General features: G+C 40.7%; 1 protein-coding gene across 3 annotated transcripts in view; it reads left to right on the plus strand.

The window, feature by feature from the left end:
• Window positions 1–21,658, plus strand: part of APOO (apolipoprotein O) — a 40,658-nt gene that overhangs the window by 10,364 nt on the left and 8,636 nt on the right. For all 3 annotated transcript variants that reach the window (XM_071550023.1, XM_071550081.1, XM_071550143.1), the window contains exons 4-7: window positions 1,211–1,265; window positions 2,288–2,383; window positions 4,680–4,771; window positions 11,481–11,588. In XM_071550023.1, coding sequence (XP_071406124.1) covers window positions 1,211–1,265; window positions 2,288–2,383; window positions 4,680–4,771; window positions 11,481–11,588 — 351 coding nt within the window. The remainder of the gene's footprint in view (window positions 1–1,210; window positions 1,266–2,287; window positions 2,384–4,679; window positions 4,772–11,480; window positions 11,589–21,658) is intronic.

Below are 21,658 nucleotides of genomic sequence, written 5' to 3' on the forward strand. Positions count from 1 at the left end.
AAAATAATAGTGAAGTGTGTCTCAGTTGCCTTTAAAATGAAAAACATAACCCAGGATAATGAGAATAAAATCAGTTGTGTTCATAGATCTGTTTCACTTTTTCAAAATTACTTAACTATAGTGAAAATTCAGTTCAAAACTCAGGTGTAGAAATGAGCCAGTGACAGAAGCTGTTCAGCTGTTACAGAAGATCAGTCTTAGTCTCTGGGGTCTTTAGAGCAAGTTCTTTTTAAATTGGCTTTTAATAAGACCAACATCCATTTAGGGTTACGTCACATGTCACGTGCTGACACTTTTATTTTCATGACAGATTGGGTTTGTTCACTTCACTCTTGCCAGTGAGGAAATGAAAGTTCTAAAAGTATTATCCCCATGCAGAATCCTAAACAAATGCTGTCACTTCTGCACAGATGCATCATAGGTGGAATTGTGAGAGCATTCTCTGCTTTTTTGGGGCATACAGGTTTATGAATTTGTGCCTAAATTATAGACAGCCTTACACTGTCTCTCTGAAGGATTATTAATATAAATAAGAATTAACAGTGTTCTTTTTATTGAGATTTTTTCCCTCTTTTTATAAAAGACAGTATGAATTCTTTTACTTCTTACATATTCTCAGTCTGAAAAAGATCTATAACTAGTCTGTGGGGTTGATGCAGAGCTCTTTGATTTACTTTGGGCATTGTATGGACATCTCATTTTCCAAGTCCCCTCAAAAGTGCAGTTTGATGAGTCTAAGACAGCCTCCTGGAAAGTGGAATTCATCACCTTGCAGAGAGCCTCATACCCCTGTGAAGTGCAGGGAAGGATTTATGGCAGTGTTGGACTTCTTTTCTTTGCATCACCTCAAGTATTTTTGCAATATCAATGCACGCTGAGAAACCTGAGCTAAGTCTTGAGTTTCAGCTACCTGACCTTAATAAAATATTGAGGTTGAGTTCTGCATTTTAAAGTATTAGATTTCATCTGTGTCCAAAGGCTGCTTTGGGAGAATCCATAAGTTATGCCAAATGTAACGTTGAGCAAGTGTAGCCCTACAAGGGAAGGGAATAAAAAGTGGGAATAAAAGAAGTTATTTTAGTGACCCAGCACTTTTTTCTTTCGTGTTTTGAGTTTGTTTTTTTCTTTTTTTGTCAGGTCAGTTACAGTTTATAGTTAATATTTTACTTACTTGGTATCTATTTACTGTTGTTCTCTTTTTTTTTTTTAGGATCTTTATGCCAAAGCTATGCCCAATTTAGAAAAAGCTGTTGAGCATGGTAGAGGTAAATCAGCTTAGTTTTCTTAACTAGCAATTTAAAATGCAGGACTGTACTATATCCTCTGTTAAAAGGGAATTCCAATAATCATCATTATATGTATAATTTCTAATGCATTTGGGACTACTTTATTTGCACTATGTATCTGTTTAAATTTCCTTTGTGACTTATGACACTGTATTTCTAAAGAATTAAAATCTAAGCATCTGAGTTTATCAGTGTCACTAAAAATTAGTTATACAGGAAAAAAGGGAAAAACCCTCGTAATTTATTCCCAGACAGTAGAATTTGCATGACCCAGCCTGGTAGCTGAAACTTCCTGTAATGATTATAACTTGTTGCAAATGTTAGGTCTTTTGTTTGTAATGTTTATCCTTTTCATTTTGGTTTACTTCCATGGATCTCCAAAGAATTTTGAATTAATCCAAAAGAACTTGTATTTGTTCTTATTTTTGTAAGTGTCCTTTCATAATGAGGCTTACCAGGACTGAGCAGGAATGCTGTGTGGAGCTCATTTCAGATACTACACCTCTTTTCCCTCATCTTAGCAGTCTCAGTCTTTTGAAGTCATTTGTATGGAAGATTTTTCATAGTTTTCCATTCCCCACTGCACTCAGATCTTGGAGTGAACTTTGTTTATGCTGTGTCTTTCCATTGTGCTGTGATTTGTGTTTTGTACAACGTTTTACTGAAACTAATTCTTGTTAACATGCAACTGTAAAACTCCACTTTGCAAAGGTTTTTAGCACTAATTTGAAAAAGATATGACTGAGATGCAAAAGAGCAAAGCTTTGAAAATGGGTAAATACAATCCAATAGAATACAATGTTCAGTTTCATTCACGTGTCACTAGAGAACATCTCAAAGGCTTTGAATTTTATGCCAGCAAGTCTAAAATGGGCATGATAGTTAAATGTGTTTTGATAACTCTTTGTGTTTTGTAACAATTACCAGTGTGTATTGATGATTCCTTATCACAAACACACTTTCACATTACATTAAAGCACTTTGTTCTGACTTCTTTTCAGAGGGCTATGAATTTCTCCAAAAACCCCCTGCTGGATTTTATCCAAGACTTGGTGTGATAGGTTTTGCTGGAATTATTGGATTGTTTCTTGCCAGAGGTAAGTGGGAACCTTTTGAACTGACATGTTATGATTTGGGAGAAGTCATTTATTTGTAGATTTTAATTTTCAATTGTGAAATGAGATCTGACTTAAATGTACAAGTGTGTTTCTACAATGTTCCTCCAATTATAAAGAAACTTCATCAATAACCATCCAATATTGTTTTATGAATGCTGTATTTGTTAACAGAATCTAGTCTGATATTTCCCTGTTCTAGCTTAGTGTGACAAAAATGAGAAAGGATTCATTTGTTGGTTTTTGACCAAAAAATCAATTATTTAAGTTCTTGATCACATATGTTAGTGTAGAAAACCACAGAGGAATGAATTATGGTAAAATACAGAAGTTCCTGAACTCTGGCAAGTGTCCAGTCAGTTGCATATTCCAGTTCCTTGTGTGTCCAGGCACAGAACTGCAGGGGTGATACTCACACTTGTGAACTCTGTATTAGAGATACCTGCACAGTTTGCTCTATAGAAAAGGGATACAGGTAGTTTCTTCACACCTGTTGAAGAAATGTTTATGCTTTCATAGACAGAAACAGTTTAAAAAATGTTATTTGTGAAAAAGTATTTTGTGTTTGTGTTGGGAGATTGATAATACAGTGAAATGAAATAACACAAGAAGAAAACTTGTAGGTAACAACTGTGAAGTTGTAGAATTTAAATACTAGTTAGGCCTTGCTTTGGATAAAAATACACCTTTGTGGAGCCTGAATGTATTGAAAAAAGTGTAAGTGTGTGCTTGGCTACATAGAAATAGAAAGTATTCTGTGAATATATACACTCCTCAAAATATTTCATTTTCTAGTGAAGATGGTGAAAGCAGTAGTTTGGTTTTTAACTTGCATATTTTTTAATGAAATCAAGGCCCCCAACTTTACCCATCTGAAGTTCTTTCTGTTCAAATTCCTGCTTCTCAAGCTGTGTGATCATGAATGAGATCAGCTTCCATCCTTTAGGACTGTTGCAAAATGGGGGCAGAAGGGGAAAGTGCAATCTTGGGGCTGGAACTGAAAGCTCAGAGGATCCTAAATTCAATAAAAATAAAAATACCTCATAATAAAAATGGTTTGTGAGCAGCAATAATTTGAAAACTTTTTGTCTGGTTATGCTTTACAATACTGAGTGTTATTTCCAGAAAGTATTCAAACTGTAGAAGGAAGTGCCCCTTAATTTTGATGCTACAGAAAGTTAGAAACAAATGTCCTGGGGCTTTTTATCACTTTCCCCCTTGGACTCACTGGAAAAACTGACCTCTTGAAAGGTACAGATAAAACCCTCCAGGTCTGACCATAACACTTGAAGATACAGCTGCCCATTAAGTGGAAAATGTGGTATTAGAGGTTTAATCATGTGAATATTGTGCAGTCATCCAGCTTGGTTTAAAGTGCCATCAAAGATAATTAGTTTCAACCTTGTTTTGCATATGGAGTCATGCACCTCACTCCTAGTGTCTTTATTGCTACAAAACAATGATTTAACAAGATTTGATGGCAAGGTACGTGGGGTTAGTTACTGCACAGAGAACAGGGTCAGCAAACTGTCTGGGGAGGATCCTCCTCTTGGGTCACAAGATTCAGAGACAACCTCCTTGCTTTCCAGACTCCTGTCCAGAGGGGTCGAGGTGCAGCTGGGTCCTGTCCGAGTCCCAGACTTGGGCAGCAGTTTATATCTGAAGGATTACATGTGCACAATCAGTCTAAGATACAACCTTAATGAAGCTGACAAAGTTTAGCAAACTGTTAGTTGCTCACTGAGGATTCGTTGCAGCAAGGAATCTCTCAGTGTCCAGGAGTGAGGGATCTCTGCAGCAGGTGTGACCTTGAGAGTGGTCCCCCCAGGGGAGAGCCTGTTGTGCAGCAGCTGCCGTGCAGGAGAGCTCAGAGGACTCCTGGGCTGCTCACTGACTATGGGGTAAGATCACAGAATCACAGTCCTGTTTGCACACTGACTGCAGGGGAGAGTTTCTGTCACCTTTGGCTTGAGCTGAACGTTGCCCCGCCCCTAAGCCCACCTTGGGCTGGATGCAGCCTTGACCAGAGGCATCCATATAGTTAGTTACAAGGTCATTTTCACCATGGAGAGATGTTAATAATATTGTCTTAAAAGGGTTAGAAGAATAATTATTGGTTAGAGTAGTCGTGTTTCTTAAGAAAACAGTAGGACTTGACAGAAAATATGCTAAACTATATCTAAGAAAATTGTTTATAAATAAAATGTTAGGGCCATTCAGCTGTCTTGGTTAAGGTATACTCTAACAATGTGTTTGGGTTTTTTTTGTTATGAAACAGGCTCAAAAATAAAGAAGTTGGTGTACCCTGCAGGTCTCATGGGTATCGCTACCTCCATGTATTACCCTCAGCAAGCGGCTGCCATTGCAAAGGTCAGTGATGACACCTTTCCTTGGAGAAGGGACTTTTACTTTGATCATTGCCTCCTAGCTTCAGATTTACTGGTAATCCATTTATAAAACCCATGTCAGTGTTCTTGGCACTTAACAGAATTAGAGTTATTTTGTCAGAGCACATACAGTCTGGGCTGAAGTCAGACATTCTGTTCCTTTTAGTGACATTTTTTTCCCAACATCTGCAGGAGTCTCTTCAGTTTGAGGAATATAATTTCCTTTCTAAATCTCTACCCTCAAATAGTATTAACATAAATATGCCTAGTGAGTACAGTTTCTGTGTTTACTTGCAATGCTAAGGAAACCTGAAATGTCTTGAGAGCAGATGAAAAGAAAGGGGAAAAAGATTCTATGGAGAAATCATAGGAACATTTTGAGATAAACATTATGGATATTTTCTGGGGTTTGTTGATTAGGGTTTTAAGAAAGGTAGCAATGCACATTCTAGAAGGGGGTAAGAATGCTGCTGCATAATTATTGGGTGGCTTTCCTTTTTATGGATTTGTTGGTTTCCTTTGAAAGAAAGAACTGAAGAGACCAGGTAATTGCTTGCAGCCCCTACTGATGTCTCAGATCACGTGCCTTGCTGTCCACGCTTAGTTGTACTGGCAGATTTCTCAGTTCTCCAACACTGTTTCAAATCCTGCTTTTAACCACTCCCAGTACACCTGTCTTAGTGTGTCAGAAATGCTTTATGTTTCAGCCTTTGGTAAATTTGCATCCAGTTATTGGCCACTTGTGAATGACTCTGAGGTATCAGAACGATAATAGGATATTCTCAAGAACTTGTGATGTTCTTTGAAAACTGGAAGGTCACTGATTTAGGGAGAGTCAAAGCTGCTGTGGTTGAGCTCTGCCAGCAGGGTGATACTCTGATCTCTCATGGAATCTTTTTTTAGTGCATCCAGGATTCAGATGCTCTAAATGCAGATAATTCTGTTGACTTATTCTCAGACAGTGAAAATTATGCAAGTGGCAGGAAAAAAAATCAAAATTTAAGAAGCTTAGACATTTTTGTTGGACATTTTTGTTGTATTAAAATTCTAGTTGCCTTCTGAACAAAGAAGTGGGAAGTGATTGAACGCTGTTCAAACTGGTGTTACTGTTTTGAGAGAAGCTCAGTTCAGTCTTAACTGTGGATTTGCTACTAACAGCTTCACAATACCTTGTTTATTTTATGGGAACTTTGAAGTGCATGGTTGCCCTTTGATTAATTCACAGTTCTTAGTTTGACTGTAATGAAAAATCTGATATGTGATTGGAACAGGTTTAGCTTTGTTGACTTGGTCAGGACACTAGACATATGAATTTGAAAACTTCAGTGAGGAGAGTGATATCCTCAGTACTGTTTTGGTTCCTCTAATCTCTCTTGTGCTTTTCTTTTCTTAAAAAAACAAAATTTTAAGCGTATCCTATCTTACCATCTGTAATTTTTACCCTTTGATCTGAAATTGGAAACATTTTGCCCTCTTACTAATTATTTTGAAATGTTCCATAGGCCTTTCAAAAAATTTCTGTAAGCCTAGGAAAGTTTGCCTGGAGTACAAAGCTCACCTGCCAAGTTAATACAACAGTACAAGAAATATTATGGAACATAAATTTAATTTTGTCTGTGATTTTTAAAAAATTTTCTTCCACATTTAAGTGCTTCATCACTGCTTTTTTATTTGTAGTTGTATAATTCATTGGGTCTTGTGCTGTTTTTATTTGGTGGGGTTTTTCCTTCGCACTTTTATTTCAGATTTTCCTTTGGAGAGCTGGAAATAAACGAAGCAAAATGTACTTGCAGTTGAGGTACAACACTTGATTCATCTGGAAGTAGACTTTTTTCTTCAATTAAAATGTATGAATTGCTAAATGAAGTTATAGCTATCAAATTCATCATTGATAATAGATTACAGACACTAATGATCTAACTGGAGAGGAAAGAAATGCCTGGACTATTATTTTTTTTCCCTTAATAAAGCATAATTTTTTAAGGGATTTATTTTTCACTGCAAGTATTACTTTCATTTTTATAACTTTGAACAAAAGGTCAGACTGTGTATGTGGTAGGGGAACTGAATTTAAAATTTATTTTTTCTTTGGAACTGGTATTTTGAAGCTGTATTGCTTTCCAGCTAATCTTAATATATTCAAAATATTTTGATTCACTGTGGCTTATCTTTCATCTGGAAAAAAATTTCCATTGTGTAGTTACTTAAATCACTTTATCATTAGAATTAAATTTTGCCCTTGTTATTAGAACCTTTCAGATTTCCTAAAGTACTGTGTGCTATGTTTTCCTCCTTCTTGAAAGAAAAAGAAGCTTCCTAATACACAAGTTTTGTTTCTTTGGCAAGAAGGCACATTATTTCTATGTCTTTTGAACTTACACCTCGTCCCTTGCCCAGTTCAGTCCATAAGGATTAACATCAGCACAGCTGGGAGTATGACAGGATTCTGGGAGCAGTGGGTTAAAAGGAGGAGTTGGGGTTGTTTGGTCCATGTTTGCTGCTGGATGCTTGTGTAATGGCTCTGTGACTGCTTTGGTAACAGTGTAAATGCATTAAAAACAGTGGGCTCTCAGTTAATGTCTCAGCATGCAGTGTAGATAAAGAATTGCTAATTATAATTCTGTATGTATGTAATTCTGTATAACATACAGTATAGTCAGGGCGGTCCCGTGGTGTAAAGGAGAGCACTCTGGACTCTGAATCCCAAGTACCTGAGTTCCAGTCTCAGTGGGACCGTCCCCTGGCAGTTCAAAGCCTCCCTGCCATCCCATCCCGTCACATCTTGGATGCTCAGCAGGGTCAGCCCCGGTCAGTACCAGGGGCTGTGACAGTCCCGAGGACTTCCCTGTCACTGTCCAAGCTCGCTCGGCCGTGGCAGATGAACCTGAGGAGTTAAACAGTGGGGCCAGTTCTGTGCACGCTGTGCCTCACCTAAAAAATCCACTGTGCAGGCTGGAAGGGCACGTGGGGAGAGCCCTGCCCAAATCTGTGTTTGCCAACTCTTGCCATACAGACATACATATATACATACAGTATAGTCAGGAAAACATTCTTATGGTCCTATGTGGAATTAGAATATGGAAGCTTATTTACATGCACGTGAGGCCTTGGAGAGCAGTGGTGCTACTCCAGCAGTGCCCAGTAAGGGGATTTGTAGCCCGGGGTGACTTCCAAACTTTTAGAGTCCCTGTTGAGCACCACTTGATCTGACTTTTGAACTTGTTTGAAAGGAAAATCAATATTTGTACAGTCTCTTTCCACTGTGTTTACATTTTTTTATTTCAATGGCAAGGAAATGCATTTTCTAATTAAATGATTTCTTCTCAGTCACAGGTGGTAGATATTAATTTGCCAAGCAAAATATTTTTGGTATTTTATTCTCATCTGTGTCCAGTATCCCCAATAAAAAGGAAGAGTAAAGTATATAGAGGGATAAATGTTAAACAAAAGGCAAGCCAATAAATAGTAAAGATGAAAAATTGTGACTTTGTTCTTCAAGTGCCTATAATATTTTTTAAAATTAATACAGCTTTGCACAGGAGGAAAAGTGATATTACATTGCACAGTGATGGTATTTCAGCACGTTGTAATTTAACACAAACAAGCTGGAAATTATCTTCCAGAAATTAAGAATTCCAGGTGACAGAATGGAAAACCTTGTCCTTTGAAAGGAACTCTTTGTATAGATGTTTGAATGAAGACTTTGAACAGTTGAATGAACTGTTTGTTTTGTTATTGTTCCTGTTACTTTTTCTGTTTGGAAGTGCCACTGCCAGGAGTAGTGGTGGCACCTGCAGTACCCACCTGCTTCCTCCTCAGCTGCTCCATGAGAGGTGTACAACACCAGCTCAGTGTGTGGCCTGTGTTCTCTTCATGAGAGGATACATTGGGTGGTTATAAAAATTCCATGCCTGTGTTCCTGCTGACCTTGTAACTTGCACTTACAGTCTGTCTAGAGCTGTATTTTTGTACCCATGCAAACTGGAGGTGTGTGTGGGTCCTGGCTCTTGGCAGGTGTGTACAGTGTTTCAACACTGGTTGTTTTGGGCAGACTGAACTGTCTGGATTGCTGTACCTTGTGGCGTAGCTACTTTAGCAACATGAATGACCAGTTTCTCATATCATGCAATTCATAAATCTCTTGGTTGTATGACTCCTATAATAAGAATATTTTAAAATTTGTACTGTTAGGCATTTAGTGTGTTTTTAAGTATTTTGACGGAGTACTTTTAAGCAGAAACAAATAATGGCTTAGAGATAGTTGTTTTTTTCTCATTTGATGTTGATAGCTGTGTCTTCAGTAACACTGCAGACAAAAAAACCCTTTTGTTTATTGTGGTTATTTTTCAGTCCTGGTGGGTTTGCACTGCTTGCACAAGGCATCACACCATCTTTCCAGACAAGCCAGCTAGTGTGCTGAAGTGCCTGAGAATGAACACTCCTGATACTGAAAAAGAAAATAACTGTCTGTACCTGTGTTATGGTTTGAGCTGGCAAATGCCAACTGCCTAGTACAGAGTCAAAGAGTCCCCTCCCAGGGAAAGGGAGTGAGGGGAAAAAATGCTTTGAAATGGTGAGGTTTTTATATTTACACAGAAGAGAAGAAAATTTAAAACAGAATATGATATAACACATATTGAAAAGAAATAATAACACCTCCACCGAGTTGCCCAGTTAATAACCCAGATTCCAACCACCCAAACCCCAGAAAACCTCCCAAAAACTGTTATCGAGAAACTTCCCAGCAAGAGAGAGAGAGAAATAAACAAGAAATGTTCACCTCCCTAGATAAACAACAGTGCAGAAGGGCCTAATTTCAGCAGTCAGAGCAGCACATCCTCTCAGGTCAGGAGCAGGGACTGAAAGAGACAGAAACTCCTCCTCCCTCTCTTATTGTACTCCTTGACACTTCTTGATGATGTCGGATGATATGAAATACCTCTTTGGTTACTTAAGTCAGGTGATGTTTGTCCCTTCTAATCTATGCCACATTCTTTGAGGCCTGCTAAAAACTGAGGCCTAAATAAGGCCTATACTGAAACTAAAGCCAAAACTACCACAACCTGTCATGTTTGACTTGAGCAGTTTGGAGATTCAGCTGATTCAATTGATGTGATTTTTCTGATGACTTTTATCACCTTGAACTATAGAGAGAACCTGGTGCATCCTACAGACTTGTTTAAAGCCAAAGTTGAACTGTAATTATCAAATATAGTGACAAATAGGCTACTTTGTATTTAAAAAACCCTATGTTTTGAGTTTAGTTGTGACTTGGAATTGTAGTTTCACAGACAGACCAATGAGAGATTCACAGACTATTCTGAGTTGGAAGGGACTCACAAGGATCATCAAGTCCAGCTCTTAAGTCAGTGGCCCACACAGGGGATTGAACCCATGACCTTGGCATTATTACAACCAAGTTTGATTTGGGCTTGTTTTCTTTTAATTCTGTTTATTAAATAGCCTCTTCTGTGAGGTAGAACATGATCTCTGCCCAGAAGCACATCCTGTACCCCCGTGGTATGTAACTGGTGCAATCAGTCTGGTTCAGACAAACAAGGGGAAGTGTTTTTTGCACCATGTGTGCCCCACAGTAGAACCCCTTGGCACAGGGTGTTGTGGGTGCTAAAAATTTACACTTCCCCTTGAATCCCATGCACAAAGTTCATTGGAGGGAAATTCCTTGGCCATTGTTACTCACATAGAAATCAGCTCTGGCTCAGGAACTCTCTGAGCAGTGAATTGATGGAGACTGGAAGAAACTTAAAATTGTAATTCGAAAACTTTTTCAGAAACATCAAGAAACAGTTTCAGAAACATCAAAAACAGTTTCAGAAACATTTGTGCTTGCCCTGTTCTCATAGTTTGGGTTTTCCAGCTTTGCCTGCTGTAGAAGATACAGCAACACCTTCTTATTTCTTGAGTTTCCTAAGGGTTTTTTTGTTTAATAGCTGTTTATGTTGGGCAAATTGTCCATTTTGCTGTTCTTTGTGCGAAAACTGATAGTGATTTGAAAATGAGTGTAGACCTGAGCCTTGCTACAAAAACCTGACACTCCTGAGTTTTAAAGGATGCTTTGAATACTACAGTTCCATATCACTTAAGGGTCAAGGGAAACTATTTTATTGGACTTAGGGATTTCTCCTGTTGTAAAATACCTGTTGGTGTAACAGAGCAAACACAGTATCATATTTCCTGGCTGTGTTCTGAGAGTTGACAGCTGGTTCTTCCTTTGAGCCATCTTATCCACCAGTTCTAGAAAGCAAATAAAAAGAAACAGAGGGATCAAAGCAGTGAAAATATAAAACAGCAAAATAATAACAAACTAAGTAGAGGTGGGTTTTTTGGTTCTTAAAATGAGTTTGGTCAAATTAAGTAGTAATTTGGATAAGTTAATTCTGTTGAATGTCAAATACTGAGCAAACCAGAATTGTTTCCATGCAGCATCACTTCACTCCTGTTTGTACAGATATATTTTCAGGTACTCTTCAAACAGTTTTTTAGCCAGCTGGGATTTTTTTTATTCCTCAGGTGTCATTTTTTTCAAGATGTTTTTTAATGCTGTACTCCCTGAGCTTGAACAGGACAAGTTAAACATGCTGTGTTTTGAGACCTTTTCCACTTAAACAAGAAGCAAAGTAATATTTTTCAGATCATTAAGTTCATGCTTTCTAAAACCTTCTGTTTCAAAGGTTGCTGGCACACAGCTCTATGATTGGAGTCTTCAAGGATATATTGCTGTAGAATCTCTTTGGAAGGATAATCCTAAGAAGAAGAAATCTGGGGAAAAAAGTGATAAGGTAAGAAGTGTGAGGAACTTCATTTTTGAATTTACCATTGCCTTTTCAGACAAAAAAATTACAAACAATAGTGTTTTTTTCCCCACTGTGATTTGGCTTTTATTCCTTACAACCAGTATTTCATTCTGTCTTTCTTAGCTGTGGAAAAATATTAAGCTTATTTCAAGTTAAACCTTCAGAAATGCTGTTTGTAAGTTTTCTTTAGTATAATCTGAAACAGATAACGCAAGCAGATTTCTAGGAAATACGTGGAGATGGCTTAGAGAAGCAGAGTGTGAAATACTGGAGAACTGTGCAAGGTGGTTCAGCGTGTGCCAGGGAGAGCCTGTAAGGTCTTTAAGGAATTTTTTTTTAACTGCCACTTAAAGAAGTAAGAATTGAGATGTGACATAAAACTTTCGTGGTTTTAAATTCAGTTCTAAACTCATTGTGACTCTAATTTCTGATTTCTGGGCAATATGCTTGTTCTATCAGTACAAACTGTGCCCTTGCTGCTGACTGCTTTCCATCTCTTACTGTAGTTGTTTAGTGTAGCCTGGCCAACCCAATAGGTGATTTGAAAACACCTTTGAACCAGTGGAAAGTCGTGGTCTTCTGCCTTGGCCCTTCTGATTGAGCCACAGGTCACAACTGGAAGCAGTTCAGGCTAACATCGAGGTACAGCTGCTGGGTTGCTGTAAACCAGAAGTCCTTTCTGACCAGAACATGGTGTTTTTAGCCTGGAGGCCCAAGATGTGAGGGGAATAACCACTGGGAGACAGATGTTTTGGAAAGGCACTTGAATAGACTGTGGATATGGGGCCAGTTCATAGAATCATGGAATCGATTGGGTTGGAAAAGACCTCTGAGATCATCAAGTCCAACCCTTAGTCCAACTCCAGTCCCTTTACCAGATCATGGCACTCAGTGCCATGGCCAATCTCAGTTTAAAAACCTCCAGGAATGGGGAATCCACCACCTCTCTGGGCAGGCCATTCCAATGCCTGATCACTCTCTCTGGAAAGAATTTTTTTCTGATCTCCAGCTTCAATTTCCCCTGGCAGAGCTTGAGCCCATCGTGCCCCCTTGTCCTATTGCTGAGTGCCTGGGAGAAGAGACCAGTTCTCTGGATAGGTCCAAGTGTAGGACCAGTTCCAAACAAGCTGGGTGGGAGAAATGCTTGTGTGTCTTGGCAGTTGATGAGTCATCTGAAAGTGGAGACTCATCCATGGAAGCTCACCCTGTATTGACTCAGGGCACTTCAGTAAATGCATTTGTGTAGCACTTTGAATAAAGAAACGTTAGTTAATGGTGCTGTACCTTTCCTAAAGCCTAGACTGTCAAAAAGAATCTCAGGAAAAAGGGCAGTGTTAAAATATTTCAGAAAGGCAAACTGACAACATAAGTAAAAAGTAGCTGAGATTTTTATTTTATTGTGTCTCAGCTTTCAAAAGGAAACATGTGGTTGTTATTGGAAGGAAAAAACTTTCGACACTTCCATCTTATTATAAGGCTTATTTAAGCACTTTCCAGCTCAGCAGAAAAATAAACAACATGCAGAATTGCAGAGACCACTAAGTAAACACACTTCTTTCTCTTCCTCCTTGCAGAGTCTTTAAATCACACCCCTTAGCTGCCAAAACATGTTACTTGCACAAAGGAGCAAAATGCCATTGCTTGGTGTCCTCCTGAAGTTCATCTCCTTGTTCAGATGTTCCTGACTGTTGCTGTGTAACTTGATGGATTAGGCAAGATTCAGAAATGCTGTGACTCAAGTGAAGAAACAGTAACAACTTGATAACATTGCCAGTGTTTCAGGTGTTCACTGACCTCCTACCACTGAGCCACTGAGCCTTACTGTGCTTTGTTCCTGAAGTTGTTGAAGGGAGGGTGTTCTCTCCCTGGTGTGTAGAGAGGCTGTTGTGAAAAGTCACGTTTTTGACTAGAATGGGCTGAGAGGTATTTCTAATGGAAGAAGTCTTCTCTGAAGCTTCCTTTGGTCTGTGTTGATGAAGCTGTGTAAAATTCTTAATTGAGACTTCAGATGGGTAAGGGTGGATTTGCTTTGTTTTGTTTTGTTGTTTTTTAAGATAGTGCTGTGATGTTTTATCAGGATGTGGTGTGCTGGTTTAAAGGTGAACCAGCAGGGGAAATGAACTCACCACGAGAGAGATTATAAGTCAGACCTAAAATTTAATAATAATATTACAATAGCAACACTGACACACAAGGGAAATTGCTTTCAACTCACAAAACCCCAGCAGTATAACCCAGTGTCCTGGGGCACAAACCCAAGGAGGTTTGTTTGCCCTTGTGCTGAGACCCCTGTGGTTCCCCCAAGTCCAGAGCAAAAGGAAAAGAAAAACCTGTTGGTGCAGGTGAGGGCTGTGGTCTGGGTGAGAGCGGGGATCTCCTCCTGTCGAGGTCCTGCTGCTGCTCTGGATCCGACGAGAGGTTCCCGAGGTCTTCTTACCCACCCCTTATGTACCCTCAGGGAGCTCTCAGTCCCTCCCCCTGGGCGGGGACTCACACAATGGGTGATTAACTCTGGGAGCCAGGGGGTGTTGAGCTGTTGATGGCCCATTAGCAGCTCCGCCCCCCTCAGGCTGGGTGTGAAGTGATAATGACTCCCTGGGCAGCTGCTGCTAATGGCCCATTGACCTTGGGGAATGAATAGAGGGGGTAGAATACACAGCTTTGATCACCCCCACACAGGGTTAGCTGGTCCCTCCTGCTGAACTAGGACATGTGGTCAGTCACAGTTAATGATAAAAGTCTGTACCTTTTCTATACATGCAAGCACTAGTATGTCCCTAATGTGAGCTGTGAGATGAGAAGTCTACCCTAGAAAAACTTTTCCAGTCTGTCTCTAGAGCAGTGTGGTTATATCAGTGCAAAAAAAGTAGCTTTTGTTCATATAGATGATGAGATCCACCCAATCAGTCCAGCAAAAGAATTTCTGTTTAAGTTCCATTTTTACTGGAGTTTTTACTGGTGCCGAAGTGACATGGAAGAAAATACTTTTAACTATCACCTACCAAAGTTGCAGAACATTCTAGGATAGGTTCTGGGACTTCTGTCTTAATTTGACAGCCCTGTGGAAGCTTTTCTGTTTGTATTTCCTGCTGTGATACTGGGCAGCTCGATTCCTTAACTAGGGAAGACAAATCTAAATGTTATTCTCAAGTTGTTGTTGCAGAAGATGTAACCAGTTTAATGAAACTACAACAGAGCAAAAGATACTATTTTTTGTTTTTGTGACATTTGCTCCAACATTTTCCCCTTGCTGCACAATGGATTCTTGCAAATAGTCAAGCAACATGTGGGTGGGTCTTCTTGGCTTCTGTCAATTTGTTGCATTGCTCCTAATTTGTTTGGTAAGTCATAGGTACCACAGCTGTGCATAACTTCATTTTTGTGCAGCAATATGTCATTAAATAAATGTGGTATGTTAATTTTCTGAAAGTTTTATGAAACTAAGGCCTGTGCCAAATTGAGGTCATATCCACTGAATTCGAACTTCTGCCAGGACAGATGAATTCCAGGACCTCCTGTGGCTGCGTTTCAACATACTGTGGCTGCAGCCCCTCCATCCATACAGCAAATCAGTTTTTAATATGCTGTTTTGTTGAAGGGTGCAGCTCTTCAGGATGTCAGGATGAAAGCCCTCTGCTAAAACTGCACAAGTGCTGTCAGCATACAAAGGTGTGAGTTCGGTGGTAAATCGTGGCGGCGAGAGAAGATTAATCAGGGCACAGCTTGCAGGTGTCACACAAAGACAGTTTATTAAATAACTCCCTGGAGAAAGCAAAGACAGGTCAAGGGCCAAACTAAAAAGCCTCCTCTAAATCCAAATTACCCAATATATTTTTCTAATTCCCACCCATAGCTCCATCTTATAGGTTGAATCACAGTGTCCATAAAACTCATCACAGCTCTTAATTGGATGACACTTTTAGATAAATGTTCACTTTGCCATGAGAACATTATCTCCCCAACATTCCATTCCCGTGGGCAGGATGACCCAAAGCCTTCCTATCTCCTTTGTTTTTGCTAGTTGTTGGTCTCACAGAACTAATCCTGCACCTGCCAGCAGGCCCTAGAACCTGTCTGCAATTCTAAAAACCCTTTTTCTCAACTCAAAAATCTTTGTTTCTCTCCACAAAGTGCCATAAGCAAAAATGAGTGTTCATACTTGTATTTCCAGAAGGATGAAACATTTTCCTGATAATGGACAGTGGGAGTAGTTTTTCAGCTTCTGTAATTTTTATTTCAGTATAAAGTGAGCAGCTTTTCTACTTCTTCCCCAAGGCAGAGGAGATGGTAGAAGAAATGTAACCCAACAGGTGGGAGGCCCAGGTGTATTTTAAGTGGGTTATCTTCTGAAAATCCTTTGCTTCCTGGAGTGATCTTCACTCACAAGAAGTGATTTGACAGAAGGCAGTGGAACTGGTATTAGCATTTATATTACCACTTCAGGGAAAGTGACAGTAAAATGGAACATGTGGCCATCAGACCTTGCTTACCTTAAACTTAGTGTGCAGAATTTGTAGAGAATCATGCTAATTCATGCCTTTATGCAGTTTTTTAAAATGATGTGCTTGAAACCCTTCTGAGAAGCCTTAGGTGGCATCAGGCTTTCATCACTGGGGTTTTGCAGTTATGAGGGCTAACCCCTGCATGCCTTCAGCTAGTCTGTGAGTAACTGGTCTCTGTTCTGCCCAATAATATCACAGTTCATGTAGGATCATCTTTTTCTAAATTTCTTTTCTACTGCACTTTTTTCCTTCCAGTGCATACAAAAGTGTTGAACTACCTGGACTGCTCAGCCAGGGAATTGCAGCTTTTTCCTCCCCTTTTGTTTCTCCCCCCAGCAATCTGTGTTTAATACTGTCTGGGTTTATCTGCTTTAATAGCTGTCCTTAGGTCAGAGGGGTGGGTGAACTGTAGCAGCTTGAGAATTTTGTGCAAGAGCATAAGCTTTTAGGACTGTGGTTTTCTATGCAAATGGATTTTAAGTTATTTACAGAAAACTGCTTCATGATAAATATTTCAGAGCCACAGTTCAATACATACCACCTGTAAGTTTGTAATAACTGGGCCTTGCTTGTCAATCAGTTAATTTGATGTTTATTTTAATGAAATGCAGCTTTTTTGCCATTCCTCTTCTGCCTCTCTTTCAATACTTCCATAATTTGTACTGTTGTATTAGAATCACAGAATCGATAGGGTTGGAAAAGACCTCCAAGACCATCAAGTCCAACCCTTAGTCCAACTCCAGTCCCTTTACCAGATCATGGCACTCAGTGCCATGGCCAAGCTCAGTTTAAAAACCTCCAGGGATGGTGAACCCACCACCTCTCTGGGCAGCCCATTCCAATGCCTGAGCACTCTCTCTGGAAAGAATTTTTTTCTGATCTCCAACTTCAATTTCCCCTGGCAGAGCTTGAGCCCATCGTGCCCCCTTGTCCTATTGCTGTGTTGTGCTGTAAGGTTTTGAGCTCTCAAACTGACGTAGTCTTCAAGTGACAAGGGCACGTGTTATGGCATCAGGTCACTTACAGATTTTGTTCCAGCCAGTGAGAAAACATGTACTGAAGCACATACAAAACCATTTTTCTTCAGTTAGTTTTCTCTTTGACTTGTCTATATACCAGTAAAAGACTTTTTCTGTATTTCCAGTAAGTCTTGATTCTCTCTCTTCCCACAACACTGAATTGGGCATCTTTTGTTTTTACTGAAGTGGCCAAATTGTGCAAAACCAGAACAGCATTAGAGCTCTAAAACCACCCTCCTTTTCATCTTGTTACTTTCTTCTTTCACATGCTCTCTCCCACTTTGGCCCAACTAGTAATCAGATGTCATAGAAGACTAATTTCCCTCTCACCTTCAGAGTCTGAAAGAAACTCTTATGGGTTATTATTTGGTTTCCATTCCTGTCTGGTCTGCTGATGGACACCACCAGTGACTTAGCAATAGTAATATATAATAGATATGGTTTTAAATCTATGTATGTTTTTATTTAAGTGCTAGCTGGTTACAGAGTGCTTCCAGGTTCAAAGAGGGCTCAGCTTTGGGTGCTGGTTTCCTGCACTTGATCAGAACAAACATCAAGGAAGTTGTGGACCTGAACCTTCCTCATCTGAAAGCTCTGATGGAAATTACGGTGTCAGTGTTTTGAGTGGGGAGCTTTAACATCAGCATCACAGACTGTGACTGTAGCAAACCTTAAAATGAGTTTTAAGAGAGTTTTTAAGTCACATTTGTTTTGATCATCTTTTAAAACACAACATAAGCAGCTGAGAGATCTTCTTTCTACAGAAAACACTTGTAAGACTTGTTGTCTTCAATAACTTCTGAACAGACAAGCAAAAGTTTGGTCATCTGAACTGAGTGATAAACATTACTTTGGGCAGAAGATGCTGTTTCCTGTTATATTGTGCCCTCCTTTCATTGGTTGATATTAAGAACAAGAGTCTAAAACTTCTAAAAAATATTCCTTCTTTTGTAATTGATCCTTAGTATGGGTAGTGAGGAATTAGATATGTTAGAGGTGGGAAAGACAGAACCTCCTTACAAAAAGTTGGTTTCTTTAAGGGAAACTTAGAGCAGCATTTTTGAAAGTGCTTCATATTTCTGTAAGAGTGAAGTTCAAGCTCAGCTTAAAGAAAAGAAGAATAATCCCCTGCAGCGCTCCAGGCTGGGCACAGAGTGGCTGGAGAGCAGCCAGGCAGAAAGGGACCTTGGGGTACTAATTGACAGGAAGCTCAACATGAGCCAACAGTGTGCCCAGGTGGCCAAGAAGGCCAATGGGATCCTGTGCTGTATCAAAAATAGCGTGGCCAGCAGGCCCAGGGCAGTGACCCTTCCCCTGGACTCTGCGTTGGTGAGGCCACACCTTGAGTGTTGTGTTCAGTTCTGGGCCCCTCAGTTCAGAAAGGATATTGAGGGGCTGGAGCGAGTCCAGAAAAGAGCAACAAGGCTGGTGAAGGGACTGGAGCACAAGCCCTATGGGGAGAGGCTGAGGGAGCTGGGAGTGTTTAGCCTGGAGAAGAGGAGGCTCAGAGGTGACCTCAGCACTGTCTAGAACTACCTGAAGGGAAGTTACAGCCAGGTGAGGGCTGGTCTCTTCTCCCAGGCACTCAGCAATAGGACAAGGGGGCACGATGGGCTCAAGCTCTGCCAGGGGAAATTGAAGTTGGATATCAGAAAAAAATTCCTTCCAGAGAGAGTGCTCAGGCATTGGAATGGGCTGCCCAGAGAGGTGGTGGATTCACCATCCCTGGAGATTTTTAAACGCAGATTGGCCGTGGCACTGAGTGCCCTGATCTGGTAAATGGACTGAAGTTGGACCAAGGGTTGGACTTGATGATCTCAGAGGTCTTTTCCAACCCAATCGATTCTATGATTCTATGATTCTAACTTTCTGATTGACTGGGGGAGGATGAATAAGGTAAGCCAGTGATGTTCTCTTTAATCTAAGCAATACATTGCAAACAAAAGAGGACAGAAGAAAAGGTAAATTATTAATCTGTGAGCCCGGATGAGCCTGTGTTTTTCTTGTGCAGCTGCTGAGGGTTTTTTTGGTGGCCAGTTTTTCCCTTTCAAGAGTTTTCATAAGCATAAGGGATGTATACCTACCCTTGAAGTTATAATTTCTAGGAGTAGGTGCCAGTGTGACAGGGCCTGGCCACCTGCAAGACTTTGTCAGAGGTGGCAACAGAAACTTCTGCACCTGTCTCGGCTGCTGTGTGAGGGCAAAGGGCACCACACATTTTGGGGGTTTGACATTGAGCTGGTTTGCTTTGGGGTGTTTCCTTTGTACGGAAGGAAGAGTTTCAGATAAATAATTGTGGGTTTTTTTAAAGTTTGTTGTTTGAAATTAAAGTCTCAAGGTATCTCTGTTAGATACTATGAGCTAAGTCAAGGTGTCTTTAAAGGACTCATGTACTGAAACTGTACAAAAAGCATTGTGTAATGTGAAAATGACAGTTATATAATTTTCAGTTTCAAACAATGACTTTTATTTTTAATCCCATGGAATCTCAATGTATGGAGCACTTCACAATCAATGTGTTTTGAAGATTTCTTATCAGTTGCCTTTCAACTGAAACTGTCAGAAGCAGAAGGCAAAATATTTCCCCCTGTGCTGTGGGATAGAGCTCTGATGTGTGAACTCCTCTGGCCACTCAGATTTGTTGTGGAGTGGTTGAGCCAGAAAGTAGAAGGACTGTCTTGAACATGTGCCTGCTTCTAATTATGAGAGGGCATCGTGGCACAGAAGAGATCTGTCTCCTGGGCCATTAATCGAAGCACATTTTTTGCTTCTAATCTGATTTATTTTGAGTGTGACTAGAGGACTGTTATAGTTTGGGCTGGCAAAATGCCAACTGCCTGGTACCCAGTCAAAAAGTCCACTCCCAGAGCAGGAGAGTGAGGGAAAACAGCAGAAACAAGGCTTTAAACACAGTGAGGTTTTTATATTTATACAGAGAAGAGGAGAGCTTAACACAGAATATGAAATAGCACATGGTGACAGGAAACAACAACAGGCTCACCGAGGTCGCCCCAGCTAACAGGTGAAACTCCGAACCAACCAAACCCCCTCCCCAAAGGAAACCTCCCAGCAAGAGGGAAAGAGGAATTAACAGGAATATGCTCACGTCCCCGGCTAAGCAGACGTGCCGACCGGCAGGAGGGCCTGATATCAGCAGTCAGGGAGCGGGAACCGTCCTGGTCAGAAGCAGGGACCAAAGAGAGCCGAGACTCCTCCCACCTTGCTTGTTATACTCCCCGACACTTCCTGATGATGTCAGATGATATGAAATACCTCTATGGCTGCTTAAGTCAGATGATGCCTGTCCCCTCTAATCTGTGTCACAACCTTTGAGGCCTGCTAAAAACTGAGGCCTAAATGGGGACCTATGCTGACTAAAGCCAAAACTACTACAACGTCCACCCCTTATTTCATATCATATGACATCAACGGCCCATATCCCACAGTAATCATTTATTTTTTTTCCGCGCTTATATGCACATATGTATAGTCCATATGCAGTCTTTCGAGGCAGGTGGCCTTTCATCAAGGATCAGCCCCAGCATCAGTTCAGCTTGGGTCCTTCGCCTTTTGGTTAAAGTCACAGTTCCAAGTTCAGGACTGGTTCACAGGTTAGGGCTGCCTTATCGTTGGACGTCATGGGATACCAGTATCAGCTTTGTTTGGGTCTTTCTCATCCGGTGTCTGGTTTCCTGCAAAACACAACTCAAGGCACACAATTAGGTTTTCCCCAAGGCTAGGTTGCCTTGGGGCACGCACTGGATCTCAGCATCTTGTCTCATCACCCACCAGGTATTCCCAGGCCCTTGGGCAAAAACAATCCCACGAATGGGTTTGCTTTCGCCCGAGGGAGAAGTAACCCAAACAGATTTCCCCAGTATGCCTCTCAGGTGAATTGCGGGAACTTTGTCTCCATCCACCGTGTGGAGGGATTCTGTTTGGGCAGGACCAGCTCGATTGATAGAGCCTCTAGTGTTAACCAACCAGGTGGCCTTGGCTAAGTGCTTATCCCAGTTCCTCAAAGTTCCTTCACCTAGTGCCTTTAGAGTTGTTTTTAACAGTCCATTGCACCTCTCAACCTTCCCAGCCGCAGGTGCATGATATGGAATGTGATATACCCATTCGATACCATGCTCCCGTGCCCAAGTGGCCACCAGATTGTTTTTGAAATGAGTCCCATTATCTGACTCAATGCGATCTGGAGTGCCATGCCTCCACAGGACCTGTTTCTCAAGGCCCAGGATAGTGTTCCGGGCTGTTGCATGTGATACCGAATAAGTCTCTAGCCATCCGGTAGTCGCTTCTACCATGGTAAGCACATGGCGCTTACCCTGGCGGGTCTGTGGCAATGTGATGTAGTCCACCTGCCAGGCTTCTCCGTATCTATACTTGTCCCAGCGTCCACCATACCAAAGGGGCTTCAACCTTTTTGCCTGCTTAATGGCAGCACAGGTTTCACAATCGCGGATAACCTGAGAGATAACGTCCATGGTTAAATCCACCCCTCGGTCTCGTGCCCATTTATAAGTTGCAT

Source organism: Pithys albifrons, chromosome 1 (genome assembly GCF_047495875.1).
Source record: "Pithys albifrons albifrons isolate INPA30051 chromosome 1, PitAlb_v1, whole genome shotgun sequence".
Lineage (NCBI taxonomy): Eukaryota > Metazoa > Chordata > Aves > Passeriformes > Thamnophilidae > Pithys > Pithys albifrons.